General features: G+C 34.7%; 1 protein-coding gene and 1 pseudogene across 1 annotated transcript in view; both read left to right on the top strand.

The window, feature by feature from the left end:
• Window positions 1-7,950, top strand: part of LOC148607869 (uncharacterized) — a 30,439-nt gene extending 22,489 nt beyond the window's left edge. The window contains exon 7 of the mRNA XM_088546156.1: window positions 151-7,950. Coding sequence (XP_088402282.1) covers window positions 151-5,927 — 5,777 coding nt within the window. The 3' untranslated portion in view covers window positions 5,928-7,950. The remainder of the gene's footprint in view (window positions 1-150) is intronic.
• A 3,973-nt stretch (window positions 7,951-11,923) lies between these two features.
• On the top strand, window positions 11,924-13,667 carry LOC148607870 (uncharacterized; annotated as a pseudogene).
• The last annotated feature ends 467 nt before the right edge of the window (window positions 13,668-14,134 follow it).

Genomic DNA, 14,134 nt, shown 5'->3' on the forward strand with positions numbered 1-14,134 from the left:
AAATCAAAGTACATTTGCTAAAACAATCTTCTGCTTTTGTTTTAGGTAAAAACTGGTTTTTGTATATACTTTTGTATTTATTTCGAACCTCTTTGTGTTTCATTTTCAGTAATATTTGACGAATTTGACAAAATCTCATATTTATTGTTAAACGATATTGGAACATCATACAAAAATGGAAAAACGATGACTCCAAGTTTGTTAAGACCAAACCAGAAAAACTTGCTTTGGAAAGTATTCAGAAAAACAAGTTTGTGGTGATAACTGGGCCACCTGGGTGTGGTAAGACGTTTCTGTGTAGACATTTAGCTCTTGGCCTACAAATTAAGAAAGAATTTAGTATCGTACCGATCACTGGTCCAAGTGATATTAAATCAAATAACGATTCTCCAGTTTTGTATGTTATAGATGATTTTTGTGGAAATTACAGTGCAAAGAAACACCAAGTTGAGAACTGGGAAGAATTTCTTTGTAGTCCATTTTATGACGAGAATAATCTTAATTGCAAAATTATTGCATCTTGCAGATTACAAGTTTACCAAGATGAATGTCTGAAAATACTAAAGCCGAAAATTTCATGCGAATATAACTTGGTATCTAAAGAGTTCCATCTTAATGTAGAAGAGAAAAAAATGTTGTTTAATGAATATATTGACGATGAAGAATTTCCTGAAATTGGAGAAGTTCATGATGAATTTTTTGTCCTTTTGTGTTCACTGTACAGGAAAGATCAGGCTATTCCAATTAAGGAATTCTTTACGAATCCCGTAGAGATGTATAAGAAAGAACTTAAGAATTTATATTCAAATGGACAAAAAGGAAGATTAAAATTATGTTGTCTTGCTTTATGTGTTTTGCATAATAATAGGCTAAATTATAATTTGTTTGAACTAATGCGAACACACAAAGAAAAGCAAATGTTGAAAGACTTATCCGTATGTTGTGGGTTAGTTAAAAAGGCAACAGCGGTAAGATTGAAGGAATCGCTTGATTCTTTATTGGACACTTTCTTGATCAAAATTGATGGCGTATACCAAACAATTCATGACAAATTGTTCGATATAATAGCTTGGCACTTAGGTCCAAAGATAATTCAATGCATTATAGACTATGGGGATAGTAACTTAATACATGACCGTTGTGTGTGGCAACCAGATACCGCAATAGCCGACTTCTCGATTCTTATTCCTGATAGGTTAAGAGAATCTTATATCAATAAATGTATTTCTGATTTGGAAGCTGGTATGGTAAGACTGGTATTTAGTGATACTAATTTCAAGAACAATGAATTCAGATTACAGTTATTACAATGCCTCGATGCCAAACAAGAAATTAAACATCTAGTAAATGCAAAGGATACACACGTCCCAGAAACAGATCAAGGTGCGGCTGATACCCCACTGATCAGGGCAGCTTACTTTAACTACATTGATATTCTGGACTGGTTATTGGACAACAAAGCAAACGTCAACCAGATTAGAGGTGATGGCATATCTGCATTGTGCGCGGCATGTCACAATGGACATATAAATATAGTCTGTAAGTTGATCGATAAGGATGCTAATGTGAATTTGTGTACGGTGGATGGAACATCTCCATTGCACTTTGCATGTATGAACGGACATCTAGATATAGTCTGTATGTTGATAGAGAAGAATGCTAATGTGAATTTGTGTATGGAGGATGGGACTTCCCCGCTGTACATTGCATGTCAAAACGGACATTTAGATATAGTCTGTAAGTTGATAGAGAAGAATGCTAATGTGAATTTGTGTGTGGAGAATGAGACTTCCCCGCTGTACATTGCATGTCAAAACGGACATTTAGATATAGTCTGTAAGCTGATAGAGAAGAATGCTAATGTGAATTTGTGTAGGGTGGATGAAGCTTCCCCGCTGCTCATTGCATGTCAAAATGGACATTTAGATATTGTCTGTATGTTGATAGAGAAGAATGCTAATGTGAATTTGAAAAGGAAGAATGTACCATCCCCGCTGTTCATTGCATGTCAAAAAGGACATTTAGATATAGTCTGTAAGTTGATAGAGAAGAATGCTAATGTGAATTTGTGTATGGAGGATGGAGCTTCCCCGCTGGTCATTGCATGTCAAAAAGGACATCTAAACATAGTCTGTAAGTTGATAGAGAAGAATGCTAATGTGAATTTGTGTATGGAGGATGGGACTTCCCCGCTGTACATTGCATGTCAAAACGGACATTTAGATATAGTCTGTAAGTTGATAGAGAAGAATGCTAATGTGAATTTGTGTGTGGAGAATGGGACTTCCCCGCTGTACATTGCATGTCAAAACGGACATTTAGATATAGTCTGTAAGTTGATAGAGAAGAATGCTAATGTGAATTTGAAAAGGAAGAATGTAACATCCCCGCTGTACATTGCATGTCAAACCGGACATTTAGACATAGTCTGTAAGTTGATAGAGACGAATGCTAATGTGAATTTGTGTATGGAGGATGGAGCTTCCCCGCTATTCATTGCATGTCAAAAAGGACATTTAGATATAGTATGTAAATTGATAGAGAAGAATGCTAATGTGAATATGTATATGGAGGATGGGACTTCCCCGCTGTACATTGCATGTGAAAAAGGACATATAAACATAGTCTGTAAGTTGATAGAGAAGAATGCTAATGTGAATTTGTGTATGGAGGATGGAGCTTCCCCGCTGTTCATTGCATGTCAAAACGGACATTTAGATATAGTCTGTAAGTTGATAGAGACGAATGCTAATGTGAATTTGTGTATGGAGGATGGGACTTCCCCGCTGTACATTGCATGTCAAAACGGACATCTAGATATAGTCTGTAAGTTGATAGGAAAGAATGCTAATGTGAATATGTGTGTGGAGAATGGGACTTCCCCGCTGTTCATTGCATGTCAAAAGGGACATTTAGATATAGTCTGTAAGTTGATAGGAAAGAATGCTAATGTGAATATGTGTGTGGAGAATGGGACTTCCCCGCTGTACATTGCATGTCAAAGGGGACATTTAGATATAGTCTGTAAGTTGATAGAGAAGAATGCTAATGTGAATTTGTTTGTGGAGGATGGGACTTCCCCGCTGTTCATTGCATGTCAAAAGGGACATTTAGATATAGTCTGTAAGTTGATAGGAAAGAATGCTAATGTGAATATGTGTGTGGAGAATGGGACTTCCCCGCTGTACATTGCATGTCAAAACGGACATTTAGATATAGTCTGTGAGTTGATAGAGAAGAATGCTAATGTGAATTTGTGTAGAGAGGATGGAGCTTCCCCGCTGTTCATTGCATGTCAAACCGGACATTTAGATATAGTCTGTAAGTTGATAGAGAAGAATGCTAATGTGAATTTGTGTATGGAGGATGGGACTTCCCCGCTGTTCATTGCATGTCAAAACGGACATTTAGATATAGTCTGTAAGTTGATAGAGAAGAATGCTAATGTGAATTTGTGTATGGAGGATGAAGCTTCCCCGCTGTTCATTGCATGTCAAAACGGACATTTAGATATAGTCTGTAAGTTGATAGAGAAGAATGCTAATGTGAATTTGTGTATGGAGGATGGGACTTCCCCGCTGTACATTGCATGTCAAAACGGACATCTAGATATAGTCTGTAAGTTGATAGGAAAGAATGCTAATGTGAATATGTGTGTGGAGAATGGGACTTCCCCGCTGTACATTGCATGTCAAAGGGGACATTTAGATATAGTCTGTAAGTTGATAGGAAAGAATGCTAATGTGAATATGTGTGTGGAGAATGGGACTTCCCCGCTGTACATTGCATGTCAAAGGGGACATTTAGATATAGTCTGTAAGTTGATAGAGAAGAATGCTAATGTGAATTTGTTTGTGGAGGATGGGACTTCCCCGCTGTTCATTGCATGTCAAAAGGGACATTTAGATATAGTCTGTAAGTTGATAGGAAAGAATGCTAATGTGAATATGTGTGTGGAGAATGGGACTTCCCCGCTGTACATTGCATGTCAAAGGGGACATTTAGATATAGTCTGTGAGTTGATAGAGAAAAATGCTAATGTGAATTTGTGTAGAAAGGATGGAGCTTCCCCGCTGTTCATTGCATGTCAAAAAGGACATTTAGATATAGTCTGTAAGTTGATAGAAAAGAATGCTAATGTGAATTTGTGTATGGAGGATGGGACTTCCCCGCTGTTCATTGCATGTCAAAACGGACATTTAGATATAGTCTGTAAGTTGATAGAGAAGAATGCTAATGTGAATTTGTGTATGGAGGATGAAGCTTCCCCGCTGTTCATTGCATGTCAAAACGGACATTTAGATATAATCTGTAAGTTGATAGAGAAGAATGCTAATGTGAATTTGTGTATGGAGGATGGGACTTCCCTGCTGTTCATTGCATGTCAAAAAGGACATCTAAACATAGTCTGTATGTTGATAGAGAAGAATGCTAATGTGAATTTGTGTATGGAGGATGGGACTTCCCCGCTGTACATTGCATGTCAAAACGGACATCTAGATATAGTCTGTAAGTTGATAGGAAAGAATGCTAATGTGAATATGTGTGTGGAGAATGGGACTTCCCCGCTGTACATTGCATGTCAAAGGGGACATTTAGATATAGTCTGTAAGTTGATAGAGAAGAATGCTAATGTGAATTTGTGTGTGGAGGATGGGACTTCCCCGCTGTTCATTGCATGTCAAAAGGGACATTTAGATATAGTCTGTAAGTTGATAGGAAAGAATGCTAATGTGAATATGTGTGTGGAGAATGGGACTTCCCCGCTGTACATTGCATGTCAAAACGGACATTTAGATATAGTCTGTGAGTTGATAGAGAAAAATGCTAATGTGAATTTGTGTAGAGAGGATGGAGCTTCCCCGCTGTTCATTGCATGTCAAAAGGGACATTTAGATATAGTCTGTAAGTTGATAGAGAAGAATGCTAATGTGAATTTGTGTATGGAGGATGGGACTTCCCTGCTGTTCATTGCATGTCAAAAAGGACATCTAAACATAGTCTGTATGTTGATAGAGAAGAATGCTAATGTGAATTTGTGTATGGAGGATGGAGCATCCCCGCTGTACATTGCATGTCAAAACGGACATTTAGATATAGTCTGTAAGTTGATAGAGAAGAATGCTAATGTGAATTTGAAAAGGAAGAATGGAGCATCCCCGCTGTACATTGCATGTCAAAACGGACATTTAGATATAGTCTGTAAGTTGATAGAGAAGGATGCTAATGTGAATTTGTGTATGGAGGATGGAGCTTCCCCGCTGTTCATTGCATGTCAAAACGGACATCTAGATATAGTCTGTAAGTTGATAGAGAAGAATGCTAATGTGAATTTGTGTAGAGAGGATGGAGCTTCCCCGCTGTTCATTGCATGTCAAACCGGACATTTAGATATAGTCTGTAAGTTGATAGAGAAGAATGCTAATGTGAATTTGAAAAGGAAGAATGGAGCATCCCCGCTGGTCATTGCATGTCAAAACGGACATTTAGATATAGTCTGTAAGTTGATAGAGAAGAATGCTAATGTGAATTTGTGTATGGAGGATGGAGCTTCCCCGCTGTACATTGCATGTCAAAACGGACATTTAGATATAGTCTGTAAGTTGATAGAGAAGAATGCTAATGTGAATTTGTGTAGGGAGGATGGAGCTTCCCCGCTGTTCATTGCATGTCAAACCGGACATTTAGATATAGTCTGTAAGTTGATAGAGAAGAATGCTAATGTGAATTTGTGTATGGAGGATGGGACTTCCCCGCTGTACATTGCATGTCAAAACGGACATTTAGAAATAGTCTGTAAGTTGATAGAAAATAATGCCGATGTAAATTTGTGTTTAAAGAACGGAAAATCTCCATTCTACATTGCAAAGCGTAATGGTCATCAAAACATAGCGTATTTATTAGATTTGCAAAACAAGCGTAGTTAGTCCAAAACTCTGTACGACGGGCCATTTTAGTTTTAAATTATGTTCACGGTACTCTTATAGGCTAAAGTAGTTATAATAATTAAATATCAGTGACAACCCCTGTTTGATAGTACGTATAGCCATAAAAAATAGGTAAAAATGTTCATGTAAAACTATCCCTCCCCGAAAAATATCGTTAAATTAATGTTATATTTTTCAAAGTTCTCTAACTGTAAGTCTCAAAATAACGGAGTAATCAAGGGGACCAAGATTCTAGCGGAAATCAAAAGAATGTAATCTAGTGACAAAGTCCAGACATGGAAAACAGACAAACACAACAAAGAACATAAAGTATCTAAAATAATACATCAAAGTAACAAACGTAAATGAACAACTCGGACTCCACTACAAACTAGGAGCATGAACCATGTGCACCGGTAGAGTAAGCGTCCTCTGCTTTTCTAGAAACACTTGCCGAGTTGCCTATAAAAGTCAAGTCCATAGTAAACGAAGGCGGAAAGGAAAACTATGACACGTTGAACGAATCAGTTCTCATTCTGCAGATCGATACACCGCAACGATCTTCGAGTTCATGATGACCACTTATGTAGTGTTGACATCAATCTTTTAGAAACATAACTCTGTTCCAGATGCCTAATGTAAAAAGTGCGGTACAAAACATCTGCGACGTTACGGCAAGCTCTGGCATAACGTATGAGTTGTGATATGAAAAGTCCATACGTAGGTGCTGAAGGGATGTTGTTACAGATGAAAGGAACGTTGACAATTTGGAATGAAAAATCATCGCGTTTAAAATTATGAAGGGTTCCAAATTATTTTAATGTCTTTCTTTTCCATTTACCATTGATTATACTTAAACAGAAATAAGTTAAAACTTATGTTTAATAAATATCTTGCTTAAAATATATTTCAATTTTATTTTTTAATTTAGTTTATGTATATTGTTTAAATAAAATGTGTGGATAACTGTTTTTTTAAAATATCAGTTTGTTAACGTACTATGATTCTTTATTTCGTGTTATATCTGATGTCATTGAATGTTATTTATTATAACTGTAAATCTCAAAATAAGAAATGTTGATTATTAAAATGAACTCTTATTTTTATCATTTATTACAGAAATACTTGAATTTTGTAATATAGTAAAATTTATTTTTTGTTCTCTATTTAAATGTTCACTTACAGTGACATTTTATCTCAATGCACCAACATGATATGGAAAATCTTGTTTTTTTTCTCATAATTCTGATCGTGTAAATAGTCAAATTACTATATCAAAATGTTGGGTTTTTCATACCATGTTTCACTCACAGCCTGATTCTTACTCTGACAATAAACACATTTTAAAGGTACAGTGAAATTTGTCTAAACCGAACCTCTTTCGACTTAAAGTTTGTTCCAGTTAGGCACCGACAGGTTTTATACTCAAACAGGAGGCTGGATTATTTCGAAACAAAAAAATGGCAAATTGGAACATATTTTTAAAAAGGATTAGGGGGTTTCCGGATTGTTCAATATTCGGTTTAGACAGGTTTCACAGTAATTAGATGCTATATATTTGACTTCATACTTTGTACAATTAAGATTGGATATATTAGCTTTATATATTCGGCAATGTGGGCGCTATAAAGAAAATAAACAAATCTCAAAGTTGAAAAGGGTAGGAATTCATCTGGAATATAATCAGAACGCGTTCATTGTTAGAGAGGAGGGGTGGTATCAGGTTAGAATTCGAATGCAATAATTATCATGATCATTATTACTTTCACTCCAGTCGTTTTATATATCTTATTTTTGTAGTTTTTTTTTTGCCTTTTTTCATCCTTTTTATGTATTATTGTTTTATTGTATTGGAAGGCGATTTTCATAATGTTGTGATAACTCTTGTCCAAAGCCTTTGGTTTTAATTTAGCAAGTGAATATGTTTGAACAAAAGTATTGTTTTGATCATTTTGAATTAATCATTATCTCTATTGAATTATTTAAATGAAACAAATCCTAATAAAATCATTCTTTAATCCAATTGTACTTTTGATATAAAGCCATTCACCATTTAAAAAAAAAATTATATTAAAAAACAAGAGAAAGCATAGTGCATGTACCTACTAAATGCGATTTTGCAACACACAGAAACTAAAAAAATGGATCGAGTATTGACCTGGCGCTCCTGTCCTGAAGGAAATTTATATGTTTACTTCAGATAAAGAACCAACATTTCCGGCGATAAAATTAAAAGTAGTTCATGAAAACTCTATCAACATAGAAGGCTTGCCATTTTAAGCTAATCTCAAAAATGTATGCAAATATATCAGGAATTCGCATGATATCGAAGAATAGGCTTCGCGGAGCTTACTTGACACTTGACACTGCCAAATTGGTCGAATAATAGCATTTAGATCAAATAAGGAGTTTATGACCCAAAATTCAAGTTTATACAGCGGAAAAAACTGGTCAATGAACCAACAAAATCAAAATGCACAATTATACATTGGTCTATCATGTGATAGAAATATAGACTGATAAATGTAGGTCATCTTAGAGCTTCATATTTCTATTTCTTTCTCAATACTTATTCTAATCAAACGTCTAGAAAGAGTAATCAAGGGAACCAAGGTTATAGCGGTAATCAAAAGAATGCAATCCAAGGACAAAGACCAGACATGGAAAACAGACACACACACAACAAAGAACATAAAGTAAATAAAATCCTACATATAAAGTAACAAAAGCAAATGAGCAACTCAGACTCCACTAAAAACTGGGAGCATGGACCAGGTGCACCGGTACGGTAAGCGTCCTTGAGTAAAGTAAATGAAGAGGTAGATTTTCGTTACATATTAGCAGCCTCTTCAACGTTTAGCGTGTTTGCCTTGTCATTGTTGGATTCGTGTTATTGTTTGATAGCAGTGGCTGGAAAAAAATTTTGAACCCTCAAATCGAGTGTTAGAGATCGTGAGTTCGTGGACACAAAAAAAAAAAATAAATAAATTAGTAGTCAACTGCTTCTGCGCCAGAGTCTCAGAATCAGAATAATGCGTTCAAATGTGATGACATGTCTACCTGCGTGCGTTTCCTTCTGTGAGCTAGCACATAAAATCCGACTCAATGTATCTTATAAATACAATTAAAGCTGCTTCATTTAGACGTGCTCGTGCATGACATATCTGCCGAAAAAACGTAATTAATCGCCATAAAATTAAAGAGGCAATGATAAAGATTTAGTACTTCCGAGACACGTATACAGAGTATGCTATTCGATTTTAACCAGATAACAAACAAGCCTACATCAAATAACTTGCTAACAGTGAGCAACCTTACATAAGTTCAATCTTGTCTGAATAATGGATACAAATTATATAGATAACTGCGATCGTATCATTGTTTGATAGTAGTACCCTGGCTGCAATTAATTTTGATCCCGAATTTCCTGCCACTGGCATTGAAAAGTTTAGTCATGCTTGATCTCTGCTTCTCAAGCATGAGTGGATACTTGGTATTAGAAAAGAGGCGACTCGTAATAAAAACACCCAAACATTTACAATGCATAAATTCAATTGTAAGAAAGCAGAGCTTCAAGTAAACACTTGTAACATTATATAGAAGTTTGGTAATAAAATGACAAATCAAAATTAACACAAAGTAGGACATAAAAATTGAAATGGCAGAAGAAAACTTAAAAAAGTGAAAGTAAGGCTTTTAAAGGATCATTTGGCCACTGTCGTCGTTTTTTTACTGATACCACTTTTGTAAATAATAAAAGAAACGGGTAAAATAGTCATTAGAATGATGGGATGGGACACATGGATAATGGGATCGACAAATTTTGATTACCGCTAGAAATAGGAACAGGTGGGTAAGATGGGCAATTTAATCTCATATAGCTATCACTTGTCAGTCAGTATGCTGATAATACTTTTTTTAATAAGATGAGTCCTTCGCTACATACCTGAAACAAGGCTGGGTAAAAAGACGTTTGGAAAACACTTCTGATATCTGGCATGCAGTAGCTGAACAACGGCTTAGGCATCTTGGAGGTTTTCGACTTTTTAGGCTTGAACAAGGGAACCTTAAAGATGCTATAAGCGAAGTCACGAATCCATTTTGAAAGAACGTCATATTTGGTTTACATAATGTTAAACCCATTTTGAGCATAGATATGGATGATAAACTTAGTGAAGATATTTTTAATTTCTTGACTTTAGACCGTTTTCAGTATTTGTGTTACATTTAAGTCGTGAAAAGGTATTGAGAATCAGGTTGATGTTATTGATCAAAGTACTAAAACAATTGTAACAATTATGATGAGACAAATTAACATTTGTTTTATGATTGTAAAGTTACAAAAGAATTTCGTGATAACTTCTTTGTAATTCTGCGAATTTTTTTTTTGTAAATATAAGTTTAGAGAAAAAGTATGTGTTACTTGGATATAAGGACACTATTTTTTTTCTTAATCTTCTGCTAATTATAGCAAAATCCTATGTAAGATATATGGATTAGATATGATTGTACCAAGTATGGCTGGTTTCAGAGAAAAGTCAAATATTATAGAAACTTAGATTTATATACTGATAAAAAAATAATGATTTGAAAAAAAAGCAGAAAAAAATTAATTTGGCCCCTAGTTATGTTACTTTCCCTTCGTGTGACTAATTGCTAGAAAGAAAAAAAAATCAATATTATGAACATGTCTTTTATTGTTGTTGGTATTTAAACAAACAAACAACTTTGAAAGAGGAATAAGGACAATAAATGGAAATTTTTTGATTTATTTTTTACTAAGTCCAGATTGTGTGTTTGAATGAAAGTGTAATACATCTTTTTATATGTATATTGAATTATATTAGATTTATCGATTAATTAATAATGAATAGTTATAAATAATGTAAGTTATATTGTTTACAATTTACCCCTGTAAACCCCAGTCAGATGGTGATGGTGGTGTTATTTTATAAATCATGGCTATTTAAAAACAAATAAAAAAACAAGCTAACATATGTGGAATTAATTGGCTTTTATTCTAGATTGTCAGAAAAAGGCTATTTTCTTTCAAAAAGTACTCAAATGATTTACACAGAATTTGTGTGGTTATTAATGTGACAAGGTTTCAAGATAAGCAATGTAGCCTGATTCACTGGTTCATACCCGCAAGCCACATGATAATGCAAGAAGCTCATATTTGCCAAATGGGCATAAATCTCGCCGCTGGCTGAATGTTCAATTAAGCTTATCTCAATGTTGATTTAAACACCTTTGTTTACTCACTTACGTTAGATCAAACTTATCATTACCTTTTTATACCCAAGTACACTTCGGAAATATTCTTAGCCCGTGACAACTGTAAGATTACTAGAAGATTAAAGAACTGATGGGCCATTTGAGCTGGTACATCAGAAAGAATCGGAATGTCAATCGATAAAAATGTGATAAATGCGATGTTATGAACAACGTCTCTATGCAACGCTTAAGTTAACAAAATATATTGCATATGATTTCTTTGTCAGCAAATTATGTCCATCAGAATCCACCCTCAGGTTTTCTGTCCGTTATTTACACAAAACTAGTATACAAACAGTTATATGTGAACTGATTTTTTTTCATTCTGTTTTTAAGGTAAAATGAAAGTAGACAATAGAAGCACACCTAACAACGTAAAAAGTAATTCAACAAATTTTGTAACCACCCAAATAACCGACTTAGATCTATAACATTCTTAGAAACAATGTGTGTCCCTGTTTTATACAACAAAAACTCTAATTTAAAACAAATAACTGACCTGTCATCGTACCATTTAAGCGAACCTCCTAGTTAATGTGATCTTTTTACCACAAAGTAATCAATAAATTAAAGGTATAGAAGGAGGTTGTCTATGACTAATTCATGCAAAATAGTATGTATTCTTTTTTAAAAAAATACACGTGGCTAAACGTTTTGTTTCATTTCATGAGGAGCTTGTACTTACAAGTGATAGTTATCCATTTTTTGCCAATTTCAAGATGGTGACCAAGTAAGGAGGTCGGCTTTGTTGAATTGTAGTGTCATACGTTGTGAGCTCTTCTCGAAAATGTGCTGCAAATTCGTTAGAGATTTAACATCATCGAAATAAAGTTTCGCATTTCTTCTGGACGTTTTGCATACATTCTGACCAATAGTAGTGTTTGAAAAAGTCAGCAAGAGGAGTTGCGGAATAAGTGCACATATGGTGCCTACTTTCTATTTACATACCAAATAAAGGTATTTTGCTCCAAAATCCGTCTGTTTCTTTAATTTAGAATTGTTTTAATTTTGTTCTAGCAATTAAATCGAATTTAGCTCTTCGCATACAAAATGAAAATTGATTAAGTATCGTACCAATCACTAGTCCAATTGATATTATATCAAATTATGATTCTCCAATTTTGTATGTTATAGATGACTTTTGTGGAAATTACACTGCACAGGAACATCAAGTTGAGAACTGGAAAGAATTTCTTTGTAGTCAATTTTATGACATGAACAATCTTAATTGCAAAATTATTGCATCTTGCAGAATACAAGTTTACCAGAAGCCGAAAATTTCTTGCGAATGTAACTTGGCTTCTGAAGAGTTCCATCATGGTGAAGATGAGAAAAAAATGCTGTTTGATGAATATTTTGATGATGAAGAATTCCTCAAACTTGAGAAGTTCATGATGACTTTTTTGTACTTTTATGTTCGCTGTACAGGAAATATCGGGCTGTTCCAATTCAGGAATTATTTACGAATCCCGTAGAGATGTATAATAAAGAATTTGATAATTTACATTCAAATGGACAAAAAGGAAGATTAAAACTCTGTTGTCTTGTTTTATGTGTTTTTCATGATAATAGGCTAAATTATAGTTTGTAAGAACTAAGGCAAACAGACAAAGAAAAGCAAATGTTGAAAGACTTATGTCGTATGTTGTGGGTTAGATAAAAAAGCAACAGCAATAAGAATGAAGGAATCGCCTGACTCTTTATTGGACACCTTTTTTATAACATGTGATTGCGAATACCAAACAATTCATGACAAGTTGTTCGATATTATAACTTGGCACTTGGGTCCAAAGATAATTCTATGCATCATAGACTATGGGGACAGTAACTTAATACATGAACTTTGTATGTGCCAACCAGATACCGAAACAGCCGTCTTCCCGATTGTTATTCCTGATTGCATAAAAGAATCTTATATTAAAGAATGTATTTCTGATTTGGAAGCAGGCATGGTAAGATTGGTATATAGTAATTCAAATTTCAAGAACAATGATTTCAGATTACAGTTGTTACAATGCCTCAAAACCAAACAAGAAATTAAACATCTAACAAAAGCAAAGGATACACACGTACTAGAAACAGATCAAGGTGCGGCTGATACACCGTTGATCAGGGCAGCTTACTTTAATTACTTAATATTCTGGACTGGTTATTGGACAACAAAGCAAACGTCAACCAAGTTAGAGTTGATGGTACACCTGCATTGTATATGGCCTGTCAGAATGGACATTTGGAAATAGTCTGTAAGTTGATAGAGAAGAAGGACTCTCATGTGAATTTGTGTATTGAGGATGGATCATATCCAGTGTACATTGCATTTCAGAACGGACATTTGGATATATTCTGTAAGTTGATAGAGAAGGATGCCAATGTGAATTTGTGTATGGAGAATCACCGCTTTTAATTGCATGCCAGAACGGACATTCGGGTATTGTCCATAATCTATTAAGAAAAAAATGTTGATGTTAATCTGTGCTTAAAAAAATATCAGGATCATCACCTCTGCACGTTGGATGTGGGAAAGGATATCTTTATGTAGCCAATGAGTTGTTGGAATATAAATATAATGTAAACTTTCAAATGAAACCGGAGATTATCCACTACATATTGCATGCTTTCATGGTCATTTAGATATAGCAAGTAAACTGTTAGAAATGGGTGTTCTTGTAAATCAATGTATGGCAGATGGAACGTCCCCTTTACTTCTTTTCGTGTCAAGGGGGTAAACTACATGTTATCCGCATATTGATAGAAAATAAAGCTGATGCGAATTAGCGTTAATCAAATAGAGTAACTTACCTGCTGGTTGCATGTTTTAAAGGACGTTTGGATGTAGTAAATTTTTATCACGGATTAATACTGATGTGAATTTAATCATGAATCACGGCAATTTTCCTCTCTACTACGCATGAGATTTAACGTCTGGATAT

Source organism: Perna viridis, chromosome 9 (genome assembly GCF_037379345.1).
Source record: "Perna viridis isolate PV_CMFRI_1.1 ecotype Kerala chromosome 9, ASM3737934v1, whole genome shotgun sequence".
Lineage (NCBI taxonomy): Eukaryota > Metazoa > Mollusca > Bivalvia > Mytilida > Mytilidae > Perna > Perna viridis.